Source organism: Orycteropus afer, unplaced genomic scaffold (genome assembly GCF_000298275.1).
Source record: "Orycteropus afer afer isolate SDZICR_OR568_19922 unplaced genomic scaffold, OryAfe1.0 scaffold00049, whole genome shotgun sequence".
NCBI classification, from domain to species: domain Eukaryota; kingdom Metazoa; phylum Chordata; class Mammalia; order Tubulidentata; family Orycteropodidae; genus Orycteropus; species Orycteropus afer.
This window is the reverse complement of record NW_006921636.1, coordinates 13,208,106-13,223,497: the sequence shown is the minus strand read 5'-3', so window position 1 is coordinate 13,223,497 and position 15,392 is coordinate 13,208,106. Positions and strand designations below refer to the sequence as shown.

Genomic DNA, 15,392 nt, shown 5'->3' with positions numbered 1-15,392 from the left:
TGTACTGGTTTTTTCAAAGCTCACCCTTTCTAGAATCTTTTTCTTGCATTCACTTTTCATTCCTAGGTTCTAGCTTTCAGTATTTCTTCAGAAAGAGTTATTTAACAAAATGTTCTTTTTTTTCTAACTTTCCTGTGGTAGAATTTTTTAATTGATTTGTCGTTTTATTTTATTATAGTAAGTGAATGAGTTTATTATAGTAATTGGATAGAACATAAGCTTATCATTGCAATATAGTCTTCTGATCCATTGGATAGTCTTCAGATTCCTCCTCCCTTAAGCCCCTGAGACCTCCCCTTCGCTTCTCTACTCCCCTGCCAGGAAGAGTTGTTGTCCTCAATGATTGGTGAACATTCCACCTCCAGGAATTCTGGGAGAAGGCTTACCCTTCTTTGGCCGAAGGGCAAACCACAGGTTGTTTGAATCAATCCACCATTCTTCCTTTCCTAGAAATGGTGTGTGGAAACTATAACTGAAGGTCTCTCCTTCTGGATCCCCTTTCCACCCCAGCTGTGTTACTTTGCTCTGAATTCCCATTCTTCCTTTAGAAAGAGAAACACAATGAAGAAATTGAAGGATAGGATGGTTCCAGCAGTTTCATACTGCACAGCTCCTTGGTATAGGAGAGCTCAATCTTCTCACTTTTACTTGTTTGTAAATCCCCATCTCCTAACCCTGCCTTTTGCCCCATACCTCTGACCCCTACCCTAGAAGGACAGACTATCTGTTAGGGGTTTTCATGCACCAATTACTGGAAAGGAAGAATACTGGGCTAATTCAGGTGACCTGTGCCTTACCCTTGGGTCAGAGAAGGATAAGCCCTCTCTTAGATTTCCTGGGAGGGGGACTTATCATCCCCCACTATCAGATCATTTTCTTACCACTGTTTCTTCTGACATTTGGTGACTAATCATTCAGTCATTGCTTTGTTCATGCATTCATTCAGCAAACACTTTTTGAGCACTCACTACTTGTCAAGCACGGTTCTGGGAACTTGGAGTATAGCAGTGAATAAAACAGATGGGAATTGTTTTTGTGAAGTGAGACAGATAGTAAATAGTAAACATAATAAATAAAATATATAGGATGTTAGAAGGTGATAATAAAGGAAATAGAACAAGGACAATAGTTTATGATTTTAAATTGTACAGTGAGAGAATTCCTCATTGAGAAGTGAATACTTGAATAAAGACTCAAATGGGATAAAAGAATGAGTTGTGTAGATGTTTGAGAGAAGGGTTTTCTAGAGAAAGAGAACAGCCAATGCAAAGGGTCTGGGGCAGAAGTATGCCCAGTATGGCTACAGTGGTATATGAACAAGGAAGGAAATAGTCAGTGATGTCAGAGTGGGAGGAGCTCTGGTGGCGTAGTGCCTAAGGCATTTGACTGCTAACCAGAAGGCTGGCAGTTCAAATCCACCAGCCACTTTTCGGAAGGAAGATGGGGCAATCTACTTCCATAGTGATACCGCCTCGGAAACCCAAGGAGGGGTTGCTATGAGTCAGATCCGACTTGACAGCAATGAGGTTTTTTTTTTTTTTTTTAGTTCAGGGAGAGATCTGAGCTTGAGATATGAACTGGGGAGTCAGCAGCATGTAGATGGTAATTAAAGCCACAAGACTAGATGAGATCACCAAGGGAGTGAGGGTGTTTAGAGAAGAGGTCTAAGCTCTGAGCCCTGAGACATGTCATCATTAATGGGTTGGGGAAAAGAATGGGAACCAGCCGAGGAGGTGGAGAAGAAATGGCTTGTGATATAGGAACATCAACATGTGTGGTGTTCCCAAAGCTAAGTGAAGAAATGTGTTCCCGGAAGGAGAGAATGACCAATTATGACAAATGCTACTGAGAAAGTCCAGTAAAATGGTCAGATGAGGACTGAGACGGATCATTGAATATAGTATCACAGACATCATTGGTGGCCTTCACAAGCAGCTTTGGTGGGAGGTGGGATGAAAATGTGATTGGAGTGAGTTTGGGAGAAAATGGGCAGAAGGAATTTGAGACAACTATTTCAAGGAGGTTTTTTTCTGTAAGGTTTTACTAATTTTAATTTCTGGAGCTCTTATGGGAGCTCTGGTGGTGTAGTACCTAAAGCATTTGACTGCTAACCAGAAGGCTGGCAGTTCAAACTCACCAGCCACTCCTTGGAAGGAAGACTGGGCAATCTACTTCCATAGAGATACCAACTCAGAAACCCAAGGAGAGGTTACTATGAGTCAGAACCGACTTGATGGCAGTGAGTTTGGTTTTGGTTTGGAACTCTTATAACATGGCATCTTTCTATATTTTCATGAAGTCACTAGCAGTAGAGAACAAATTAGTAGCCAGTATCTTAATTAAGAAAAAGAAAAAGAAAATGCATTGCCATTGAGTTGATTCTGACTATAGTGATGCCCATTGGGTATCCAAAGCTGTAGATCTTTGTAGAAGCAGATTGCCTTATCTTTCTTCCATGGAGCAGCTGGTGGGTTCAAACTGCCAACCTTTTGGTTAGGAACCAAATGCTTTAACCACTATGCTTGTCCAGAGCTCCTTGTGTTAATTAAGGGAAATCTGAAATATGAATCTTCAAGAGGCATCTGAGCTAGTGTAGAAAAATGCCAGAGGCAGAGTCTGAAGACTTGAGTTCAAATCCCAGCTAAGGCTTACTAACTGCGACACTTCTGATCACTAAGCCTCATTTCCCTAGTCTTCAAGATGAAGATAATAGTCAGTTCTTTGCCAAATGTATATGGATGAAATGGAGAATATGTGTAGAAGTAGCCATCCCAGTGGCTGGCACACAGTAGGTGCTCAGTATGAATACTAGCAGAATGGGTTGGTGCTCAGGTATCACGCACTTAGGATTTGACTGTATTTGGAGGAGGCGTGTATGTGTTTGCATGTTTAGTTATTTTTAAGGGTGCTAATTGCCTCTTTAAAAGAATTGTCATAATTGTGTTATTCCAATATTTTGATACAACATATGCTTATTTTTTCAAAAGGCTTCTGGTCGATTGGGTAGGTTCCAATGTACTAAGGTTTTGTTTTTTAACAGAAAGGACTGGACTGTTGATTCAGTTAGCATTCTCTGGGCACCTGCTGTGTGCCAGCACTTGTACTGGGGGCTGGGGGGTTAGGAGTGGTCAACAGATATGAACGGTGGGTGCCTAAAGGGCTTACAATCTGTTGGGAAGGACAGACACCTAGGTGAGGTCTCAACCTGAGGCCTGGGCATTTCCTGATTTCATGTGCTCATTCAGGACATTTTAACTGAGCACTTACTATGTGCTAGGCTCAGTGCTAGGCACTGGTGACAAGACTTCATGCAGCCTAGGGTCTGGGTTGGGGAGACACTGGTAAAAAGTAAGCAAAGAGTCAAAAAATAATTGATGATGGTAATGAACACTACTGGGAACCCACACAAGCAGCTGCAGCCAAGGAGTCAAAGGAGGGGAGTCTTAAGGTGGCCAGGCTTCCAGGAGGAGGTGACTCTGAACAGGAAGCTGGCAGTGGGACTCTGCTTTCTGGGGTGGTATAGTACCCATGGCTGATTCCCAGAATCCTGGTAGCCAGGCTGAATACAGACATGGTCATCATCCCATGCACACATACCTGTGGTGTGAGCACTTAGGAACATCCACAATAGGAGAAAGGAGTGTGGGATACTGAGCCAGTGTGCTGCTATTTACATGCTCTGTGTCCTTGGGGAAGTCTCTTAACATCTCTGAAACTCACAGCAAAGACAGCACTATCAAGTCATAGCTATATTTGTTTCCTGAAGCTGCCATAACAAATTACCACAAACTAGGTGGCATAAAACAAACAGAAGGGTATTCTCCCACAGTTCTGGAGGACTGTGAATTGAGAAGTCTGAAATTGAGGTGTCGCAAGGTTGGTGCCTTCTGGGGGACTCCGAGGGAGAGCCTGGTCCATGCCTCTCTCCCAACTGTTGATGGTTTCCCACTATCCTTGGTGTCGCTTGGGTTGTAGAGGCATCACTTCAATCTCTGCTTCCTTCTTCACGTGGTTGTCTTCCCTCTAGGTCTGCCTGCCTCTGGGTCTCCAAGAGAGGATCTGAATTCCCTGGGTGGGCCCCGTGTCCTCCCTGGAGTCATTTGTGATGACAGAAGCAGGGATTAGAGTGATGTGCTTTGAAGATAGAAGGGGCCACAAACCAAGGAATGTAGGTAGCCTCTAGAAGCTGGAAAAGACAAGGAATGGGTTCCCCACTAGAGCCAGCAGAAGGTAGGCAGCCCTGCCAACATCTTGATTTTAGCCCAGAAGGTCCGATTTTGCACTTCTGACCACCAGAACTCTAAGATAATAAATTTGTGCTACTTTAAGTCACCAAATTTGTGGTAATTTGTTATAGCAACAATTAATACATGGTTACACCTGAAAATAAAACAAAAACAGAACACCCTGTGTCCCTGTCTGTTGGAAGCTCATCCAATATCAAGGCTGAGTGAAGCCTGTTTCTGGGTACCCAAGGTATCAGCTTGGCTATGACACAAGGCTGATTCTAAGGACAGTGAAGAACCAGACTCCAGGATCCTTGTTACAGAACACCCGGCAAGGGACAGGATACTTGAGTCTGTTTCCAACACTTCTGCTAACCCTGAGTGAACCACTTTCCTGGGGAAACGGACTCAGGATAACTTGCTGTGGCCATATCTGGTGGGAAAACAGAGAGGCATGGATGAGAAGGAACTGCCCCTCCATCTCCAGAAAAGTAGATTTTTATATGCAGGGAGGGAGCCTTCAATGGGAGGGAGCATTCATTTGGAGATGGGGTAAGAGTCTGACCAGATCAGGGGTCCACCTTGGCCCTCTGCCTTACGGAGGGTTGCTCCTCTCTCCTTTGCCAGGAGGTTGTATTGTAATTGTTGTTGGTGCTATTGTGCATGTTTTGCAGTTATATGACCCTGACCCAAGACAACGTATCCTTTTGGTGTTTTAGACCTATAACAGCCAGAGCGAGACCAATGAAGACTATGAGATCCCCCCGATAACACCTCCCAACCTCCCTGAGCCATCCCTCCTGCACTTGGGGGACCACGAAGCCAGCTACCACTCGCTGTGCCACGGCCTCGCACCCAACGGTCTGCTCCCTGCCTACTCCTACCAGGCCATGGACCTCCCAGCCATCATGGTGTCCAACATGCTGGCCCAGGACAGCCACCTGCTGTCAGGCCAACTGCCCACGGTGAGTTCCCATCACCCACAATACCCACCACAATAGCCACCAGATATGGAGGCTGTTGGTGACATCAGGGAAAGGAATTGAGAGGGGAGCAGAATGCCAGTGCTTGATGGGGACCACATTCCCTGCTCATGTACAAGGCCTGGATTCACTTGCTTGCCTGCATGGGGTCTACAGAATATTAGGGGGAAATGGAGGGCAATTAATGTCTTCACACTGCTCATTTCTGGAGATCTGTTTGCAGTATCTTAGTATTTATTTATTTTAGTATAGTCTCATTTTTATTTATTGTTTAACAGCTTTATTGAGATATAATTCACAGCTTAAATTCACCCATTTAAAGTGTATAATTTAGTGATTTTTAATGTGTACACAGAGTTGTGTATCCATCACCCTGTACCCCTTAGCCATCTCCCCACACTCCCCCATCTCCCCACACTTCCCCATTTCCCCACACTCCCCCATCTCCCCACAACTCTTGGCAACCGCTCATCTACTTTCTGTCTCTATATATTTGCATATTCTGGACATTTTATATAAATGGAATCATGTTTTTTTTTTAAATTGTATCTTGCGTGAGCTGCCAGTGAAGAAGGTGAAATTTGTGGGATAAGTAGAAATTTGGCAGGCACACCAAAACGCTGATAGAAAAAGGCAGGAAAGGACCTTACCAGCAGCGGAAAAGCACGTACAGACGCACAAGGCAGGAGGGCTCATGTTGTGTTCGGGGCCTGGCAGGTGATTCATTCTTTCTGTTGGGCTGGACAGGAAGGATCTGGAACCAAAGAGGGAGAAAAGAAGGTGAAAGAGCCCGGTAGAGAAAGCCTGGATCACAAGGGCCCTAATCCCATGCTCAGGAGATAAATCTTTTTTAGCATGAAGGGCTGATCTGTGGCCTCTGAGCCCCATGGACCTGTGCTACAATCCTGGCTTCACCTCTCCAGCCTCAGCCTCCTTGTCTTGGAAACCCTGATAGTACCCACCTCAAGATCTTGGTGCAGAGCATCTGAGATGATGCATGTAACGTCTTAGGCAACATCTGGCAGAGAGGAAGCAATCAGGGAATATTTGCTGTTGTTGTTATTTGGAATAAAAATAAATTCCCCTTGTAACTAAAATGCATTGTTTTCCCTTAAGTCTCATTTACCTAAAGGGACGTACTGCACAGACTCTCAGGTACCCTTGTCAGGCCACCTGGTTCTAATAGCTCTGATAATTACAAAGTATGTTATCTGTTTATCCAGGGTAACCCCCTAGTAACCCCCTCTTCTAGGAAATGCTTTTGTTGGGCTCTGTCCAAATAGGCACTTTGCAATCGTTTTCCAGATTTCTTTAAAATGAGCTCAGTTTAAGATGCTTCACAGACTCAGATAGCCTTAATTCTTCCATTAGTGCGAGCTTGTGAGGGTTCACTGAATTTTATATTCCCTTGTTATGTAATGAGAGATAAGCCAAGCCGTGTTACCCAGGGGAAGGCAGCCAGACCAGCTGGGAAAACCAGATAAGAATATGTACATACATTGAGAATGTCTGGCAGAGAGTGACATGGGGCCGTAGAAACACATTTTTAAAATGTGTCTGAACTGCAGGTTGAAGGTGCATTATGTATGTGTCACTGTGTGAGTATGTGTGTGTGAGCGTGTGTGTATATGAGCACACACACCATAAAGGTGATGCTGGGATTTGCGTCAGCACCTACTAGGTGTCAAGCACCAAGCAGAGGGCTTTACAAATGTCTCTCACATAATGCTCCCAAGAAGCGAGGTAGATACTGCTTTAAAACCAAGGAAATGGAGGCTCAGGTGAGTGTATGAGTTTCCAATGGCTGTTGTAACAAATCACCTCAGACTTGGTGGCTTAAAACAACAGTTATTCTCTCCCCGTTCTGGAGGTCCAAAGTCCAAAATCAGCATCACTGGACCAAAATCAGGATGCTGGCCGGGCCGTGCACCCTCTGGAGTCTCTAGGGGAGAATCTGTCCCTTGCCTTTTTCAGCTAATGGTGGCTCCCGGCATTCCTTGGCTAGTGGCTGCATCACCCCAGTCTCTGCCTCTGTCTTCACATCGCCTTCTCCTCTTCTCCCAGTGACAGCTTTCTCTGCCTCTCTTTGATAAGGACATTTGTGAGGGCTTGTAAGGCTCACCAGATAATCCCTCCATTTCAAGATCCATGTCTTAATCATACCTGCAGGGGGGAAATAAAAACCTTTCAATTAAGGGTAACACTTGCAGTTTGCAAGGATTAGGACCTGATATCTTTTAGTGCATGTGTGTGTGTGAGAGGGTGCATTTTTCAACCCACCACAGTGATCTTCAGCCAAGCCACAGCCTTTATTGAATGCCTGCTGGGTACCAGGCATTGTTCTGAGCTTTGGATATATGAGATGCCCATGAGAAACTCCAGTGCAGGTGGAGAGACAAGTAAAGTGTCCATTTCTAAAAATGTAGTGAATGCTCTGATGAGGTCTGCACGTGGTGCTACATGCACCCACAAGAGGCATCTGGCTCACAAGTGTAGTTATCACTTCCTTGGAAAGTGATGGCCTGACCCTTAGTAGGTCCTATAAGTATTTTATTAATGAATGAGTGTCCCATAACTATTAAGTGGTGAAACTAGAATTCAAATCCAGCTCTGATCTCTACCATCCACATCTCAGTTTTACCAGGTGATTGAGAGATGGAGGTGTCAGTCACTGGGCTGCAGGTAGCACAGAGGATGCCCTGATGGCCAAGGTGCCCCTCGGGAGGCTGTCTACAGACTGAGATGCAGCAAGGGTATTGTCCCTGGAGAGGTGGGTAAGGCCAGGGTGTTTGACAGTCATCTCATAATGTCAGGCTCTCCTTGGCCTGCATCCCAGAAGCCACAGAGGCCTCCTGTCCCCTGCCCCGGCTTATTCTCCCCTCCTGGGCTTGCATGGAAGTCAGCCTTTCTGCCTTGAAAGCATGACTGCTTGCAGGAATCATGTAAAGTATTGGAATCAGGCCCCTTTTACAAAATTAAATATGCTTAAGGCTTCTCCCTCGACTTCAGCGTCTTAACTGATTAAACATTCATTTCCAAGACAAAAAGAGTCAATTTAGTATGAAAGATATATTTTGCCGGTTTAATTTAAAGCACTGCACCTCCATCTGACCCCTATTTTTATAACTCAATAATTTTATCCTGTGTTGATTGTCTCATTTTGAGAGAGATATTGTATGTATAAATCAGTTTCTAAAATACCCGAGGAAACGAGAAGAGTGGGATTTATTAAACAGCTTCTGTTAAGTCTGAAATAATTTATTTTGGAATCGTCCTTGGGAAATGTTTGAGCTTAGGATCTGACCCAGGAGAGGGTCCTGGGAGGGACAAAGCTTGATGTTCCTTTTGGACAAGTTCCTGGGAACCTGTACCTTTTGGGGGACCAGAGAAACTTCCGGAGAGACTTGGGCAGGTCGAGACTGGGCCCACGGGGGAATGAATTCAGGCGAAGCTTCTTCCGCCCAAGCCATGGATTCTAATGAATTGGAAAATGTGGGGTTGTCCTAAGCTGGGCCCTATGAGTCTCTGGGGCTGTGTGGTCCAACCTCGGGCTTCAGTTAGCATAGAGGTGGCGCACAGCTTTCACTCAAAGCTTCCCCCAACTTTGACTCTTGGTTTTTCTGGGACCTTGGACAAGTCACTTCTCACCCAGCCACAGTCTTCCTCTGTGACACGGAGACTGGGCTCCAGTTCTGGTGAACTCACAAACAGGAGAATGGGTATCGTTGCTTTGTCAGCTGTGCCATGCTGGACAAGTGTATGTGGATGGGCCCTCCACTGCCACCACCACGTGCTACTGGCCCGGAGGCTCAGATGTCATCAACTAGCGTCAGAGACCTGAGTGCTGGACCAATTGTTTTAGAGCCCTCGTGCTCCAGGTCCCTGTCCCAAAGCATCTTGCCAGGACTGGTCCTTCTCAAATGAAGGAGGTAAGGGCCATGACTCAGGGACCTTCACCCCAAGTGAAGGGCTAGTATCCTGGGGCAGGCTGTTGGGGAGAGGGCTGGGCACTTGTCCAGCTTCCCCTTCACCTCTTTGCTTTCACGGTGGTCCTCATGAGAGCCTGCAGCCCTGGGTTAGGGCCTGGAGCCTTGGTGCAGGGTCTTGAGCTCAGGAACAGGGGCTGTGTACTGACTCTGGGCATCCTTGATACACCTTCTACCACCACCCTCTTCTCTTGCTGTTCTCTGTTCCTCCCCTTTATTCCTTCTTCTCCCTGCTCCCCTCTTCCCTGCTTTATGTCTCCTTCCCTGGGAGTTTGGCTTCTCCTTGTTTGATTCTCACAAGTTGATACCCAGGGCCTGAGGCACAGGGACCAAAGATCCCCAACCCTTATCTGACCTTCTCAGTCACAGGGGACGTTAGAGACCTCCCTTCTTGTTGGGTGCCGTCAAGTGAATTCCGACTCCCAGCAGGCCTATAGGACAGAGTGGAACTGCCCCATAGGATTTCCTAGGCTGGCATCCTCACTGGAACACATCTCTAGGTCTTTTCTCCGTGGAGCAGCTGGTAGGTTGAAACTGCTGACCTTTGGGTTAGTAGCTCAGCACTTAACCATTGCACCACCAAGGCTTCCTAGAGACCTCCTAGTCCAATCTATTCATTTTATTGCTTTTAATGAATAACATGTTTTTGTTTTAGTATCATTTCTGTTAGCATTTGCTGTGTAACAAAACATCCCAATACTTAGAGGCTTAAAAGTGTGATTCTTCCTTACAGTTCTCTGGATCAGCAAGGAGGTTCTTTTGATCTGGACTGGCTCAGCAGATATCTGGGATCAACTTGGCAGAGGCCACATGGTCTGGGATGGGCTTCCTCATGTGTGGGCAGCTGGCCCAGTGTTAGCTGGGACAATGAGGAAGACTTGGCTGTGGCTTCTTTATCACATGGTGGTCTGGGCTTGTTCATATGATGATGGTCACAGGGTTTCCAAGAGCAACAAGAAAGCGACGGCCCCAGTGTACAACATCTTGCAAAGCTCTGCTTACAACATGTTTGCTAATGTCCTTTTGGCCAAAGCAAGTCATATGGCCATGCCTAGATTCGAGGGATAGAAAAATTGACCCCAGATCTTGAAGGATAAGTGGCAAAGTCACATTGCAGAAAGGCCTGGATACAGGGAGGGAAGGGATTTGTGGCCAGGTGTGTAATCTACCACAATAATGTTTTGTTTTTTTCCTGAGATATAGTACCACCTAGTGGTTAGGAGCATGGGTGTTGAGGTCAGGCCAACCTAAGTTCAAAACCCAGCCTGTGACCGAAAGCAGGGAATTAATCCTCCCTGAGCCTCAGTTTCTTCACCTGTCACATGGACGTAACGTTACCTGCCTTGTAGGAACTTAGGAGGACTCAGGGATAAGATGCAGCTAAGGTGCTCAGCCCACTGCCTGGCACAGAGTAGGCATCCAAGAGTGTGAGCTACTCTGTTTGTTAGCTCATTCATTTAATTGACTGGGCTTGGATGTCTTCAGGCTTGTATCAGTGTTTGCCCATCTTGACCTGCTGGGGTCTAGGTTGACTTTGTTTGGGCAGTGGCCAGACTGGTTCACCAAGGAGGTGATCCAAGTGGTGGGTGTTGGGAAAGGCAAGTCAGAGGCTGAGTTGGCTGGAGATGGGGAGAAGAGACCCAGCTAGGGAGGAAGGTGGCTTATTTACACCAGGACAGGCTCAGAGCCTGAGAACAACCTCAAAGACACAGTTCCACTGTCTGCAAGAAAGTGAAGACCCAAGACCCAAGTGTCTCTTGGCTGCAGGACCAGGGCAAGGACTCATCTTAGTAAAAGCAGGGGGTAAAGAGGGAAGCCTCCATCGCGGGCTTTTTGAGGGTGCCATGTTTTATCTCATTTCTCTGTGGGGGTGGCAGTGGGGGAAACTGAGGTACCAACTGAGCCCTCGGAGGGACCTAAACAGGGGTAACTAGAGGCCCAGAGATTTCGTTGTGTTCAGTGGAGTCTGGATGAACCTCCTCCCTGGGTTTTTCCAAGGCAGTCAACGAAAGAAATATGTCTTTTTACATTTATAAAACTCAGAAAAATGTCTTTAAACAGCTTTTTCTCCCCTGTTATAATTATTTATTTTCAAACACTCCTGCAGGGGACTGCTCCGTTGTTTTTTTTTTTTTTTTTAATCCTGCACTCTTTTTTCTTTTCATAAATCATTATGAAAACAGAGACTAACACCAGCTCTGAAAGGTTGAAAGATTTATGTAACACATTTATGTTTCCCATTTTCTCATTCTGGTACTCGGCTGCAAAAGCTAAGCTAATAAAAGCTGCTATTAATATTTCTTGTTGCCTAGCAACCCCGGAGCGGGAGTAATAGCTTCAGCTAGAAAAATAGATGACCGATAAGGAAAAATTCAATTCTTTTATTATCTCAGGGGGAAATGGCCTTTTACTGGAACATTATGATGTAGGAGTGTGAAGTTGAACACAAAAGATTTTTTTTTGTGTATGTTTGTTTTTCTATTTTTAATGAACATTATTTAACCTCCACTAACTCTGTTAGAGCACTTTTGTTTTCTTTTGCGCACACACACCCCACCCCATCTCTCATACTTAATTTAGCAGCTATGGTAGTTAAGAATCTGTCAGCATTTTTTAGTTTAAAAATGGTTTTTGCAAAGGTTTATAACTTGGTCATAAAAATTCTCTCCCTGTTAAAACTCAGGCCAGTGATAAGCTGACACAGAGGCAGGTTCTCTGTGAACAGCCTCACGTTTGTGGAGAGATAAGGCTCATGGTTTTTTCTACAAGAAAAGTCGGAAGAGAACAAAACATGTTCTTTTCCGTGTCCCAGTTTTCTTTGGAACCCAGGGACACTGTCTCTTTTGAGGACTGTTTGCTGTAACGTTCAGCGTGGGTTCAAAGTAAGGAAAGAGAGGGGCACTGACATTTATGGAGTACCTACTGAGTACAGGCTTACAACAACCCTGTGAGGTACATGCCAATATTATCCCCATTTGTTTGATGCATAAATTGAGCCTTGGAGGGGTCAAGGAATCAGCCCAAGGTTGCATTATACACCATCATGTTTCACGCCTTTGTGCTTTTGTACTGGGTTCTTCGGGTGCTATTGACATTTTGAGCCAGAGAATTCTTTGTTGGGGGGTGCCCTGTACACTGTAGGGTGTTTAGTAGCATCCCTGACATCTACCCACTAGGTTCCTCCCTCAGTTGTGACAGCCAAAAGATTGTCTCCAGAGAACACCAAATGGAGAAAAAAAATAAACCGAAACCCTCAACCATCAAGTCAATTCTGACTCAAAGTGACCCCCATTGGGTTTTCAAGGTAGTAAATCTTTACAGAGATAGATTACCTCATCTTTCTCCCACAGAGCAGCTGGTGGGTTTGAACCAACAACCTTATGGTTTGCAGCCAAATGCCTTACCCACTATGCCGCCAGAGCTCCATACGCCAAATGGAAGGGGGCGGGTTGCAAAATCATCCTTGAGTGAGAACCAGTGCATGCTGTTCCCTCTGCCTAGAAGGCTCGTCCCCCTTGTCAACCGGGTGAACTCCTATTCCTGCGTCAGAATCCAATTCAGAAGTTACCTTCTCTCTGAGTTTCTCCAGATCAGGACTGGGACTAGGGTGAGGCAAATGAGGCTCTCATCTCAACCATGATCTCTAAGAGCATGCCAAAAAAACTCAGTAGTCGAGATAAATAATACTTTAATGTAGTATTTTTAAAAATCAAAAATCATGCAAAAAAACCCGACACTGACTGAAATAGCAAATTTTAAATAAAAATGGGATCAGTCTGAATTCATGGAAATATGTGGGTGCTTTTGTGGCCATCGATCTGGGACAGCCTGAAGACTAGGACTGTGCTTTGTAACTTTCTCTAGCACCAGCATTTAGCAAAGAGCCAGCCAAACAGCTAAGCCTCAGTATCTACCTATAGATGGAATAGATGGGAGAAGAGAGGTTACTTGCCCAAAGTCACATAGTTGGGAAAAGGGTAGAACCAGAACTTGCACAAGAGCCTCTGACTACAAGCCCCGTGCTCTCTGCAACTGTCAGGCTGCCTATGGTGAATAGTGGTGTCTGAACTGTGAGGAATTCCCAGCCTGGAGGAGGGGAGCAGGTAGCAACCGCCATGATTTCACCTCAGTGTCGATTTGGCTTTTCCAATGGGCTGTCTTATTCAAGGCTCACAACCCCTGTGCCAAGCAAGAGCTGGAACACCCAGCTGACATGGGGTGTCTCCAACAACCATGATGAGCTCCCTGGATCACTACTCATGGTTGGCCACAGATTCCTTGCCTTGACCTTTGGAGGGCAGAGGCTGCCTCTTGTTTGACCCTGTACTGTACTGTACTGTCTTGGTAAATTGATGCACTATCTATAACTGTCATCATCTGCTAACATCTATCTAGTGTTTAGTGTGTCTGGCACCCACTTAAGCCCATTATATTTGTCATCTCATTTAATCCTCATAGCACCCCTGAAAAGGAGGTACCATAATTGATGCCATTTTACAGATAAAGAAATGGAGGCACAGAGAAGTCAATAACTTGCCCAAGGCCACACAGCCATGAAATGATGGCACTGAGATTTGAACCCAGGTAGTCTGACTCCTGAGCCTGTGCACTCAATATTAAACTTGCACAGCCTTCCAATGAATGAGTGAGTGAATAAGTGAATGAGCCAAGGAGGGAGCAAGTCAGTATTGAGACCACTTTATCTTTCCAACTTTGAGAAGAGCCATTCATGTTCATAAATGACAAAGCACGAAATGTGAGGTGCTTGGAGCCTGGGACCAGGAGCAGATGTGCTGCAGGAGGTCAGGGCAGGGAAGGGTTTCTGGAGGCAGTGGACTTGGGGGCCAGAGGACAGGGGCAAAAACTTGAGAGGAGGAAACCTCACACCTGTATGGACCTCCTTGTTTGGCCTCAACCACCGCCCCTTGGACTGGGATCAACAAGCCAGGTTGTAATGTTCTATGTTCACTTAGGCGCCCTCTGGTGCCCACCCCCACTGCGCCCTGCCCGGCTCCTAACCCGAGCCATGGCCCCTGGCTGCTAGGGTTACAAGGGCCGGGCATTTAACTTCCATTCTGGGCAGGATGCCGAGCTTGGCAGAGGAACAGCTCTGGGACCTGCGCCTGAGCTATGGGGGAGAAGTCAAGAGAAAAGCGCAGTGGCGTCCGTCAGCTGCCGCTTCGCTATTACTCCGCGTAATGGCTCTTTGCTCCGAGTGCATATTCAGTTCCATGTTTGGGAAAATGAGCTTTTTTTTTTTTTTTTAAATGAGCTTTTTAATGTACCGGCGGCATTGCTGAGAAGCCGTCTCTGGCTCTGCAGAACGTCTGGAGCACATAAAACTGGAGAGTTATTGCTGTCATTCTTTCCCTGCTCCGGCTGGATAATAAAAAGTCACTCTCGTGTGCACGCTCTCTCTCTCATCTTGCTGCTTTACGTGTTTAGAACTCCAGGTCTTTATAAAAGGCAGCAAGACAAATGCAACTCATGGCAATATTAAAGCTCCAGGAGAGAGCGTCCATGCAGTCTGGAAGCCAAGGGGCTGGGAGCATGGTGGGGAGATGGTGCGGTCACAGTTAAGCACCTCAGCTGGCTTGCCGACTGGAACCTGAGAGTGCAGAAGTGAGAGCACTTAGCCGGGAGTCTGAAGTCGTGGGGTCCCTGTTCTGACCCAGTGGGCAAGTTCCTCTCCCTCTCTGAGCCTCACATAAGATAGAAATGATGATACCTGTTCTACAGGTTTTGAACTACTCTCAGTGCCCGTGTGAGAGTTAGCAGGTGTCTGATAAGGGCTTGATGACTAACTGATTGAATGAATGAATGAAGAATAAATACTGCCTGTGGAAACGTTTCATACACTGGAGAGTGCTGCCTGCATGCATGTTGGCGAGTAAGCAGGCTGGGGGACCAGTAGCCTGTTCTGTCTTACAGCGCAGTCTACCTAAGCTGACCTCCCATTCAGCTTTGGAGGGAGCTACAGAGATGCTCGAATTACAGCCATGCACCTGCGATGCAGAAGATCCCTAGGTGGTACATACAATTTGTGCTTGACCCAGAGGCACCACGGAAGAGAGGCCTGGCTATCTGCCTCCATAACAGTGTCAGCCAAGGGACACAAAAGACCTGTACAAAGAAAACTATAAAACACTACTTTAAAAAACTGTAAGAGATCTACATAAATGGAAGAACATCCCATG

At 46.0% G+C, this 15,392-nt stretch overlaps 1 protein-coding gene across 1 annotated transcript in view; it reads left to right on the top strand.

Annotated features, from left to right (window-relative positions):
* Positions 1-15,392, top strand: part of TOX2 (TOX high mobility group box family member 2) — a 152,986-nt gene that overhangs the window by 76,113 nt on the left and 61,481 nt on the right. Inside the window, exon 3 of the mRNA XM_007938417.2 lies at positions 4,946-5,191. Coding sequence (XP_007936608.1) covers positions 4,946-5,191 — 246 coding nt within the window. The remainder of the gene's footprint in view (positions 1-4,945; positions 5,192-15,392) is intronic.